We start from the raw sequence: 12,607 nt of genomic DNA, 5'->3' as shown, positions 1-12,607 counted from the left end.
AATATTCGTTAATAATTAACGAGTGGTTCACTTGAAAGTTGAAAATCGAGTCAAATAAGCCTTCTCAAATGTGCATTTGTTAATTATTAACGAATGAACATTTTGTGAGACCAAATAGACCCTCGTCTCCAACCAAATCCATTCGTTAATAACTAATCCTTTAATAATTAATCCTTTCTATTAGTGTATTAAGACCTTTAGGCACGGAAAGAACGGATAAAAATTCCTCTTTTCCTGTTTTATAAAAATGATGAAACTTTTTTTGTCAGCAATCTATTCCGCCATGCTTGACTTGGGATTATTTCCATCTTAAACTGATGTTTATAAAAAAAATCTATATTATTATATATTCTTTTTTCAAATAATTTTTTTATATAAAAAAAAGCTTCATTTTTTTCATCTACACTTCCAATAACTACTTCCTATTGTAATATCTCGGAATCTACGGGAAATACTAAAATTTGTGTTGAAACCTTTTTTGTAGCCCTTAGTTCGCTCTAGACAAAAGGTTATTACAAAAATTGCGTTATTTCTCTTAAATTTGGAGATATTCCTCGAGTACTCAGCTCAGGTCTAAATTGATTTGAACTGTTTTAATGTTTCACCACTGAATCCATGATAAAAAAAAGTAAATTCGTCCAGAATTTTTTTTCCCAAAATAATGAAAATAATTCCGTCGTTTCCAATTCAAGACTTCTCTCCAACCTCAACCTCAACAACAAAGTTTCGATCCTAACCTCAAGATTGAATTTCGACGAGACGATCACTTGCGGTCTCCATTTCCTTTGTGTTCCCGAATGAATAACGAAGGAATACAGGAGAAGCGGCCGAAGAGGGGACGCGCGATACTTAAGGGCGAGGCCGTTTAACCAGACGATTGTAAACCCCGACCACACAAGTACAAGTACAAACCGACGATGCATAATAACTCTGGCAAGGGGTAGATCGTTTATCTCCCCGGCACACCAATAACAGATACGATTATCGTTTTATCTCAAATGGCCGCAGTGATTCAAGCGGGACGGGTGATAGCCTCTTCTTTTTAACAAAATACTGATGTATTTGAGACTCAGATTGTTCAAAACAATTCAATCGAATTCAATCGATTCAATATGAATTTGTGACAATTGGCTAATAATTTTCAGGAGAGTGACATTAAAAAAATGAAATTCTCGATTTTACGGAAAATTCGAGGAAATTCAAAATTTTTGAGCAACAGAAAGGTGAAAATTCTCCAACTCATGTGAATTTTTAGTCAAAACATAAATATTCAGTATCAAATTACACTGAATTTTCGGTTAATTGAAAATTTAAGAATTAGTTTACCTGAATTTTTCTGGTTTTTAGTCATTTTCATGGAGTAATTGAACTAAAATTTACGGTTTCCATTGATTTTTTTATAACAATTTTGTTGAAATGAAGAAATTCCTTAAACACCCAGTGGAACTACAATGTTTAAAAAATTTCCAGCCATTTAAGTCAAAAATTTTGTTAAATGTTTATCTCCTTCATGCTGATAAAACTTTTAATCCACCGATCCGAGTTGATTATTCATAAATGAAATAGCCAATATTCACCGAACGTACTGACTAGCATGACGTTACAGGAGGCTTAAGGAAATCTAAATAATTTGGCTATTTCTTCTCCAGTGAAATGCTATTCTACTTTTGTAGTCAAACATCAGAGCTTTCATTTGCGAACCACTGGACCCCCAGGTCCGGATATTTTACAATGATTTTATTATTTAAACTTTGCAGGTCTGAATTTGAATCTCGTTATTGAACCGTTAGAAAAAAATTTAAAAATCTGAAAAAAATTAGGAAGTTTACATTTGGAGGAAGATTCTATAAATAATTAAAAAATTGCAAATTTTGAACATTCCGAGCATTTTCTGTAAATAATTTATAAACAATCAATTTCTCAAGGCCTGAAAAAATTTAATTTTCAGAAAATGAATAAACATCCTTAACAATGTAAATTTCAATACAAATATCTCTTCGTGCAGTTGCAGAAACGATAAAATTTCATGTTTTGATTCGCGATAGCACCAGTACCTACTATTCCGATTTAACAAAGTTGTTCCCCAGTATACATAACACAATTTCACATGCAAACGTAAAAGGCTGAACGAAAATACAATCGCGTGTCGCTGCAAAATGAAAATGCGAATATCAACGGACCGCAAAATCCACGTGTGGGCCACCCGCCCTCCTTCCCGGAGATCCCCCGCGATTTGCGTTGACCGATCTACTTAAAACGCCTTGTTAACCCCCTCCCCCCTCCTCCCGCCTCCCCCAGCCCTTTCTATATACACGAGTCGATGAACTTTCCAAGCTGCTTACCATAATACCCGTAAGACCGCACGCGACGTCTGCCTACGGATCCATTTTCATTATAGCGGATGGTTTAAATTGCTTAATGTGAAAGAGAAAAGACCGAGGGAAAGAAAAAAAAGGTCTCTTCCAAATTGAAAAAAATTAAGTACGTCTGGAGAGTGAGCGCGCGCAATTTGAATAACTTCTTCTCTCACGAGGGCGAAGAAGAAATTTAATGAGGAGGAACGAGGAAATCATTTATGCATGCCAGTTTGGGTTGATTCATTTTTTGGGGAATTATACGGAAACATCATAATTTTTTAAATTTCAGCAGCATTTTTGTGGGGATCTTTGCAAAAATTTATTTCTTGGGAGCTTTGTTGTTTGCGTGGGGAAAGAATAATGGATATGAACTGAGATTGAAATAGAAGTATCCATGATTTTTTATCAGGTTAAAAACAAAGTTGAAATTTCATGGGCTAGTAATTTTCAAGAAACGGATATTGAATTTGATTTACATGGATAATCACTACAAAATTTAGATGAATTTTTAATCAATTGAATATATTCACCTGAATTTCCCTGATTTATCTATTCATTTCCATGGAATAGTTCAACTGGAATTCACAATTTTTATTGATTTTTCCATGAAGTTTTATTATTATTATTATTTTCGTCATTAAGTTTTCAATGACGAAATTCCTTGGAATTTCTGTAGAACTGTCACACGATAAGAATTTTAATAAGTGTATTGGGAACACTGTTAAAAATTTTTGGCTGTAATTTCCAGTAAATTTTTTGCAAATTTTCATCACACTAGAGTTCCACAGAAATTCCAAGGCATTTCGTAATCGAAAATTCTAAATTTCATGAAAAAAGTCAATGGAAACTGTAAATTTTAGTTCAATTATTCAATGAAAATTCTCAGACATAGAAAAAAATCAACATAATGCAGTAAAATTCGATATAATTTAACACATTCATATTTGCTGCTGCTAAAAAAATTGTAATTTCATTGAATTTTCCGTGAAATCTGGAATTTTCTCCAGTTCAAAGTTATTCTCCTGAAAATCGCTAGGCATCGGTCCATTAAATGTCAATTTCTTTCGAACAGTCAATTTCAGCGGAAAATTCTTGACTACGGATTTAATTCATATGACAATTTTTTATTCATGTACTCATAAAATCCATAACCTTTCTCAATAATCAAAAAATGACTTCTTTATTCATCGTCATCCAATAGAATTAAACCTCGTAAAATCTTAAAAACCGCTGATACAAAACAGGTCATCTTTTTTAATTGCTCAATGACACTGCAACCTTCGCTCTCAAGTTCCCAAAGCGAAAAAAATCGCTCTTAATTCGAGAATCATTCCCCGAAGGACATATTCCCCTTTATTAGCAGCCGGAAAAAACAAACAAAGCCTCAAATACTCTATTAGGCACTCCAGGATCGGAATAACTTTCCCGCCGAGCGCTAGTCAAGGTGAGCATGCGGCTGAATTTGGCGATCACCATCATTATCGACTCGCTTTTTTCGTGCACCCGATCGACTCTCAAGTAAATGATTGAAAAACGGGGGTGAGAGGGACCGCCGGGGCTAAGTAGTTCTTGTGCGGATGCACGTATTACAGTTCCGCTTTTTACCGAGTGTCTGTAGGCGCGTCCACAAAGAAAACAACACTCCACGGCCTCAGCGGAGCATGAGGCAGACGGGTTAACGGTATTGCCCTTCTCTCTCGCCCCCCGTCCCTCTCCCACCTTTTGCCCCCTTCTTTGGTATTACAAGCCGACCCGATTTCCTGACCCACTGTGTCTGTGTTGCCATGGTATTTCCATTAGCTTCTTACACCGGATGCGTAACTCGAGCATCTTCACTGATAAAAAATCCAGTGATGGAGTCTGGAATTAATTCATCAGCCTGAATTTATGATCTAATGGATAATTGATACATCATTGCAACTAATCGGATGAGTTTGTACGTGCGCAATTGCCGTGATTGCACGTCAATTTTGTGTAATCGAGGGGATTGACGATGGGGTGTAAATATTACAGTGGATTGAGGGGAAATGTGAGATACGAATGCGAGTAATAATTCGTGGAATATTACGTAAATTATTTGCATGGAATTCGAGTGAATTTTATTATTGATGTGTCTGATATTGGGGAAACTGGGTTGAAATTGAATCTAATTGAATGTTGAATTTTTATGGGAAATTCCAATATTTTGTTTGAGAACTAGAAAGGCACTGGATTTCATAAGAATTCAAAGGGGATTGATGCTTTAAGGATATCCAAGCACTTTGGCTATTTTTTCTCCAGTGAAATGCTTTTCTACTGTTGTAATCGAACATCACAGCTTTCATTTGAGCCTCATTTGTTCCTAAATTTCCGGACATGTTACAATGGTTTTATTATTGAAACTTTGCAGGTCTGAATTTGAATCTCAATATTGGACCGTTAGAAAAGATTTTAACAATCTGAAAAAAATTAGAAAGTTTACTTTTGGATGAAAATTGATAAAATAACTTAAAAATTGCAATTATTTATTTATGAACAACGAGATGTAAAACAAGGAAAGAACTCTTGTAACATCAAGGGAAATAAATTGAATTGAATATTTATGAACAACGAATGTTTAAAAAAAAAATTCTGGACATGGATATATCACTATGATGCGGAAATGTACTTCAATTTTCCTGTAAAAATTATGGAAATATCCAACAAATGATCCATATAGAATTTAATGGATTCTGTCACGGAAAATTCATTTGATTTGATAAAAGTTGACTGGAAATTCACGTTTTAATTTGGCCTCATTATGAAAACGCTTGAAAATTATGAGGGAATATTTGCCTGCATAGGCCCTATGCAGGCAAATACTCCCTCAAACCCCCGCATCATTCGAAATTAAATTTAAAAAGATGTTAAATTCTCATATTTGCTGTACATGAAAAAAACTCAATCATTCCCAGTTTTCAATATCAACTGATAAATAATTTTCCTTGAAATCTCATTTGAAGTTACGAAAATCATCAAAACCCAATGATTATTCCTTCCATCGGTCAGTATTATAAAAAATCCAATAGACTACCGCGATCAATTCCGGAAATTTTATTTTAAATGCAATTCAGTGTCACAATATTGAAAAAATCCAATGAAGATTCTCATTTTAATTCGATACAGTAATAAAAACACACAGTATCTTCTTGAGTTCGGAATTCACCCCAAAATTCAAATTAAAAATGAAATTCTAGATTCCAATAAATTTTCAATATCAACGAAGCTCTATCTCAATATTTACTTAAAAAATCTCTCAATATTAAGTAAAGATCAATCAAATTTATCAAAATCCCCTAAAGATTTAATTTCTAATTAGATAACAGATGTCAATGCTCCTGCATCCCATAAACTCAGATGATTATTCCTTCCACCTCTCAATATACAAAAAATCAAACTAAATCTCACGTTCAATTCCCACAAAGATTTCCAAAATTTAATATTTAAAAATCCGCAATGTGGGAGAAATTTAATTCCGAAGCCAATTCAATGTTACAACATTGAAAATTGCCATCCACTCTCAATTAAACTTCCATCAATCCCTAATTGACAACTCAATATGAAGTTGACTCACGAAACGGTACAGCCAAGAGTTAAATAGCTGCAAGGTTATTTATGTTCCTCGGTGAACGGTTTTTGCGCCATTGCAAAGGGGTAATTTATGTTTTTTCGGGGGCGCGGGGGAGGGGTTCAGGCTTTTTAACTAGTCAGAGTACACAGGCAGTGCGACGCATCTGGACTCGGACAAATAAACAAGACTGGAGTTTCTAATTACGTTCCGCAAAGTTAAATATGTGCTAATTACAGCTTTCTACGAAATGTTAAATGCAATTGCGTTTTTTTTTCGCATGCACAGGGGTTCAGTGAGTTACAGAGGGGAAAAGTTTTTTTTTTCACAGCTCGTTTGATTATTTATTGAAGAGGAATAATGAGAGAGAGCACTTGGCATTTTGTATTCCTTTGTGCCTGTAATTCAATGCATCATAAATAATTGATCCGCTTTCCAAGTCGTTCGGAATACGCACGAAATTGAGTGGTGAATATTTAAGTGTTTGCATGCCTCCAGTCTGATTCACCTTACATAACGTGGAGTTATCGTGTTCGTAATTATACGGCTGAATTCATTATTAATGAGACGTATTCGGAGAATCGGCAGCCCGCAAATTTTAATAAATGTCACATTTTCTATTCTTGGAAGTCGTTCATCAAGGTGTCAGGGGATCAATATTTTTGAGAAACTATGCAGTCAGACTGTGGTCGCTTGAATCCAATGGCATGAATAATAACTGTGATGAGTCAATCCTGCAGTTGAAGTAAATACATTAATCGGATCAAGATGGGGAAAATCGGAGGTGAGATACTTATTTTAAGCGAATTAACGAATGACAGAAATGTCACTGCAATCTACAAAAATCCTACAGGACAGAATTTCCATAAATGTCACATTCTCTATTCCTAGAATTGACTCGTGAGTGTACGTCTGGAGAAATTTATTTCGGTCCACTTTGATGAATAATACATTTGAAAATCTGCATTCAAACGATGACTGCAGTTAGAATTAATTCATTAACTGAGAATCAGGAAAAAAGTGATTATTAATTGACCTGCAGTCGTGAATTTTGATAGACGTCACATTTTCTATTCTCAGAATTCATTCATCATTCGATCGATACGTTCACGACACGGCGTAGCCAACTTCACGTCCGTGCAAATCTATTTGAGTCCAATTTTATGAGTAACAATTTCGGAAATCAAAATTCCAGTGATGACTACGACTAAAATAAATTAATGAATAGAAACAGAATGGGAAAGTCGAAGGTAATGAAATAATTCTGAAGTGATTCACACGTGACTCGATCATCCCAAGGGAATGAATTGTTTACAGAAACGTCAATGTAACCTGAAAAAATTCTGCAGCTCCCAGTCAAGATCCCGGCCCCGCCGAAAATCCCCGGCCCGTCCAAAGAAACCCGAGTCACGAGCGATATTCTCGACGAAAGGTTAGTCCAATGCAACATGACAACGAAATAAGAAAAAACGAGTATCGATGAAAAAAAGTGAAATAAAACTGCCACTGACCATCGGTCGGGCAGTGGCATCGGATGACCAGATTAAAGCGATAAATCTATTCGGGCGGTTTCCGGGGGCAAATGCAATAAAGCCAGCCTCGACGATATATTTCTCTGTTCACTCTTTCCTCCCTTCACCCCTTGGTTCACAGTCGAAACATGGAGGTCCCACGGTGAGAAGGCGTACTGTCCCATTTGCAAGAAGCCAGTAGTTCCGGTTGTATTGGAAAAACGTAGGAGAGTCACGAGCTCGGGTTTTGCTGCCATTTGTCTCCTCGGGTAAATCGTTATTACGATTTTCATGTATCAGGTAGGAGGGTGGGACAGAATGGAGGAAATTTCAGAAGATTTTTCGTTATTTCACAAGTGATGTTCTTAGTTAATCGCAATAACTTTTTATGTTTATAAATTTATTTGGTGGCACAACAAAAACGAATGTCTGAATTTCACATACCTTTTGCAGACATTTTTCAGGCACTAAAAAACGTCTGAATAAGATGAAAATGTGTCTAAATTTCAGATGAACAGGTGCCCAAACATCTTAATTCATGTTTGAAATTCAGACAAATTTTCATTTTATTCAGATATTTTCTAGCGTCTGAAAAAATTCTACAAAAGGTGTGTGAAATTCAAACATTCGTCCGGGAGAGATGGTTTGCTGCAAAAGGGCATAGAAGAACTAGTCTATTTAAAAGTACTCTTAGAATCCAATAGTAAATGGTCAATTTTTAGAGGGGCATTTAATTTAATTGAGGAGAAAAAAATCATGGAATTGCAAAGTTTACAGAAAATTCAATAGAATTTCAAATTTTTCAGCAGTAGGAAGACAAGAATTCCTCAATTTACGCTAGGTTTTGAATCAATTGAAAATTCAAAAATAGATGCATCCAATTAATGCCTGACTACTATGAATTTTCGTGGGATAATTAAACTGGAATTTGTCATTTCTGTTGGTTTTCTCATCAAATCGAGGATTTTCAATTTTATCACTTGCCAAAATTTTCTAATTTTCAGAAGTTTATCCAATTTTAAGGGACTAAAGTATCGCATCCTCAAATTTGTAAAATATATACAGTTAGAAAAAAATAAAATTTCATGGACAGTTGCCTAGTAATTTTCAGGAGAGTGATATTGAATTCCAGTTAAGGAGAAAAAATGATGAAACTCCAGATTTTACTGCAGATTTAATGAAATCCAGAATTTTTCAGCATCAAGAAGAAGAGAATTCTCCAACTCACTAAAATTTACAATCGAAACATGAGTATTCAGTGGCAAGTACCGCTGAATTTTCAATTAATCAAGAATTCAAGAATACATTCACTTGAATGTTTTGATTCTTATTAACTTTCAAGAAATAATCAAACTGATATTCACAATTTCCATCAATTTCTCCATAAAATCCGTAATTTTCGATTCCAAAATGTCTGGAAATTTCAGAGGAACTACATATTAAAAAATCGTGAATATTCAGCGTCTTTTAAATTACAGTTTGTACAGAATGATGATTTGTTTAAACATTCGTTGTTTATAAATAAATAATTGCAATTGTTCAAACATTCGGAAACCTCTATTTTCTAGACATGAAATCGATTTCTGGTCAAATTCTGAATATGAATAAATTTGTTACGATTCCGAACAAATAATTTTAATAGCGACAAATTGATCCTTTAAAAATTATTTACCGAAAATGCTCCCTTTTCAAAAATCACAATTGATCAATTATTTCATCAATCTTTCTCCACAAATAAATTTTCTCATTTTTTTCAGTTTTTTTAAATGTTTTCTAACGGTTTAATATCAAAATCCAAATTCAGTCCTGCAAAGTTTATACAATAAAATCATTGTAAAAAATCCGCAAACTTGGACGGCTCAAATGAAAGTTATGATGTTCGCCTACAAAAGTAGAAGAGCATTTCGCTGAAGAAAAAGTATCCAAAGTTGGATATCCTGAAGCCAAAAATTTCCACCATTGTACGTCACTCGAGAAAAAACGCCAATGTCCATCTCTCCCGACTGTCCCACCTCTGCCCTCTGTGCCCGAGACATAATCGCATTCGACTGAACCATCATTGGAACGCGTACCAAACCCTTTGATGATGTTTCAGGTGCTGGCCATTGTGCGCTCTGTTCCCATTGAAGGGCGATAGCAGTGCATTGCAGACGCGCTGTCCCATCTGTGGCTACGAGTATCGCTCCCTCGATCATGTCAAGGTGATCTCACCATCAAAGGCATCATCAACATCGACACTATCAAATTCCCGGGACAAGTCTCACTGTCTCCTGAATACACAAATGAACATTCATTCTCAGAGAGCACTCGAGTTACATGACAAGCAGGTTAGTGAATAACCAAAATCTACCTCATCACAACTTAACACACCTGTACACGTGTATCCGAGAACATATCGGTTGTGGCAACATCATTTATGAGATGGGTCTTGGAAGGTATTGTCGTTATTACACGTACATAATATGCATATAGTACGTCCTGACACTGTACTTGAGCGAGTGCGCTGGGTGGAATATATATTGGATAAAGCGAGTGAATTCTCCCCCGGTTTTCTCTCGATATTCAACTTTGTATGGTAAATGTATAACCTGACACGGTTGTTCCGCGTTGCGATCGTATCTCGGGAGGTCCCTCTCTTCTCCACTAACGATACTATCGAATACAAATCGCATATGAATTTATAAACATTTGTGGAGGTGAATACCAATCGTTTTGCCCTTTTTTCTTGCATTCACGGTTACGACGGGATGTTTGGTTTTTCGGAACAATTTTTTGGTCGATTTTTCTTTCCTGTAGAGATGAGCTATAGTCGGTTGGGATGAGGGGAAAGTATTTTACAATTTTTCATGGAATTAAGAACAAAGTTTATAGATTCAGGAATTTTCAGGGTCAACTAGAATTTTTGTTGAGCTTTATCTGCAAAATTAACGAATTTACAAATTAATTTATGAATTAGTGAATGCACTGTTCAAAAATGTTGGCTGAAATTTCTAGTGCACTTTTTATAAATTTTGAAATGGTCTAGGACGAAAGACAAGTGCTTTACAATTTTTCCAGGAGTTAATTACGAAATTCACAAATTTCGATACTTTCTGTGACAGAACTGTTACTGTTAAAAATTTGACCCTGAAATTTCCAGTATCTTGAAAACTTCTAACAAGTAACATTTCCACTGAAATTTGCTAGGAATTTTGTCATTGAAAATTCATAATTTCATGGAAAAATGGGTGGGAACTGTACGTTTCAAAATTTTCAGTGTCATTTGAAATTTCATGTTTTTTCCCCTTCCAAATCTAAATCTTTTATTCCCTCAACTTTTCTTCTCATTTTTCCCTACAATTCGAATGATATTTTTTACTGAATATGTTATAGGGAATGGAGAGAATGAAGTTGATGGAAATTGATAGTAAAAGAACTAAAACGATGGAAAGTGCATCGGTTCAAACCCATCTAGCAGTCGAGCGAATTGATCACACTCAGCCATCTGATGGATGTGGATGTCACGAATCGGCTGACATCAGTGAAAAACTCTCGTCCTATCGACTTGTGGAGGAGTTCGAGCACTACAGACATCAGAATAATGCGTCGAAATTACCGCAGTGTGGATTTCTTCATCACAGGTGTAATCCACGACCCTGCGCAACTCACGACACCAAGTTACCGATGGTTACGATGAGTCATGATGGAGGAGTGAGGCGAACAAACTCCGTGATCTATGGCAATAAAAATTGCAACGAATCCACTTGTAATGAGGATCAAGCGTGTAATCGTGTCAATTGGACAGACAATGACTGTCGGATTTCTTGGCCTGCTGAGGATACGTGTTGTCAGGGGAGATTGAAGGGTGATGGGGATTAAAAATTGAGGAGGAGTTTTGTTCTATCTGGAGGTGTTCATTCATGAAGTTGATTCTGATAAAAAGAAATATATTTGACTACAGAAAAAAAAAATAACGCGATTTTTTATAAACTTTGAAGCTGGAGGGATGCAGCATTCGATGTTTTTTTGCAAATGTTCATTAAAAAATTCATGTTTTACAGAAAAAATTGCTTCATATTTACGTTTGAGCAAGTGAAAAAATATGAGTATTTTTTAAAAATTGTGGGATTCAAGGCAGGGAAATCGGCAGAATTCTGGACAAAAATTATATGTTCAGATCAAATGATTGTCGTACAATAGATTATATTTTTTCCTGCCAACAGTTCGAACTATTCTAGGGGTATTTCTGATGATCACAACAAAAATTTAATTTTTATAAAGGATTTCATCAAGTAAATTTGTTCCATTCCATCAAATATTCTCACGTGAAACGTACGGTTTTTCCGTAGAACTTTTTATCGAAATAATTCGACCCCACTCCACCGTAAGACGTCAAATTCAGAATTCTTATAGGTTGAAATTCAGATGGGGGCCATAAATCTCGGTTCTGAATATTGAAGAACAAAAAATATTTCAAATAACTATTTCCCATCATTCCTAGACTATTCTATGCATAATCCAGAGTCCAGAGGTCAATCGATAAAGCAACACGCGGAAAACTATTTTATTTGAATTAAATAAAAATTATTTCCATCAAATAAATCGTTCACTTGATTCTACTAGAAAATTTATTGAATTCAAATAAAATTTATTCAGTTCAACTAAACTATTTTTGTGGATGAAAGCCCCAATAATTTCACTTCTTCATGAATTAGCAATTAGGAACCCGCAGTCCCCCTCCTCCACCTGCCAATACCAAGCCCACGAGCCGCCCTCCCCCCACAAATTTATCAGACACATCGACAGTGGTGGGTGCTGTCGAAGCTTAGCGACCCGGAGTGCCGACTCGTCGCGACAACGGGGCACGTAACAGGCATAAAATGATGAAAGCAATCTCGGCGCTGATCTCGCAATGCCCACAAACAGAAAGAAGGTACGGAGGAGGGACGAAAAGAGAAACACAGAGTGAGTGAGAAAATTCAAGAAGAACGAAAGTAGAAAAAGATTGTAACAGGGGAAGCGTAAAGGGAAGAAATAGTGTTGGAGGGCTATGATGGTGGTGGCGTGGGCAACGTGGCTTCAACCTACCGTGGGATCGGCGGTTTCTCTCAACCTACCGCGGGCTCGATTGGGTGGCGTGCAAATAAGAAGTAAAAAGCGGGAGGGGGCGGGGA

At 35.9% G+C, this 12,607-nt stretch overlaps 2 protein-coding genes across 5 annotated transcripts in view; one reads left to right on the top strand and one right to left on the bottom strand.

Annotated features, from left to right (window-relative positions):
• LOC107041439 (CCR4-NOT transcription complex subunit 6-like) overlaps positions 1-12,607 on the bottom strand; it is a 541,863-nt gene that overhangs the window by 180,892 nt on the left and 348,364 nt on the right. The gene's annotated exons all lie outside the window — the stretch shown is intronic.
• LOC107041441 lies at positions 7,111-11,378 on the top strand. The gene is made up of 5 exons (XM_015262016.1): positions 7,111-7,193; positions 7,261-7,375; positions 7,597-7,723; positions 9,550-9,781; positions 10,845-11,378. The coding sequence occupies exons 1-5, from the start codon at positions 7,164-7,166 to the stop codon at positions 11,310-11,312; spliced, it is 972 nt and encodes a 323-aa protein (XP_015117502.1). The 5' UTR covers positions 7,111-7,163; the 3' UTR covers positions 11,313-11,378.

Source organism: Diachasma alloeum, unplaced genomic scaffold (assembly GCF_001412515.2).
Source record: "Diachasma alloeum isolate Michigan unplaced genomic scaffold, Dall2.0 Dall_scaffold_00365, whole genome shotgun sequence".
Lineage (NCBI taxonomy): Eukaryota > Metazoa > Arthropoda > Insecta > Hymenoptera > Braconidae > Diachasma > Diachasma alloeum.
Note: the sequence above shows the minus strand (reverse complement) of the source record. Positions and strands in the feature narration are given on the sequence as shown.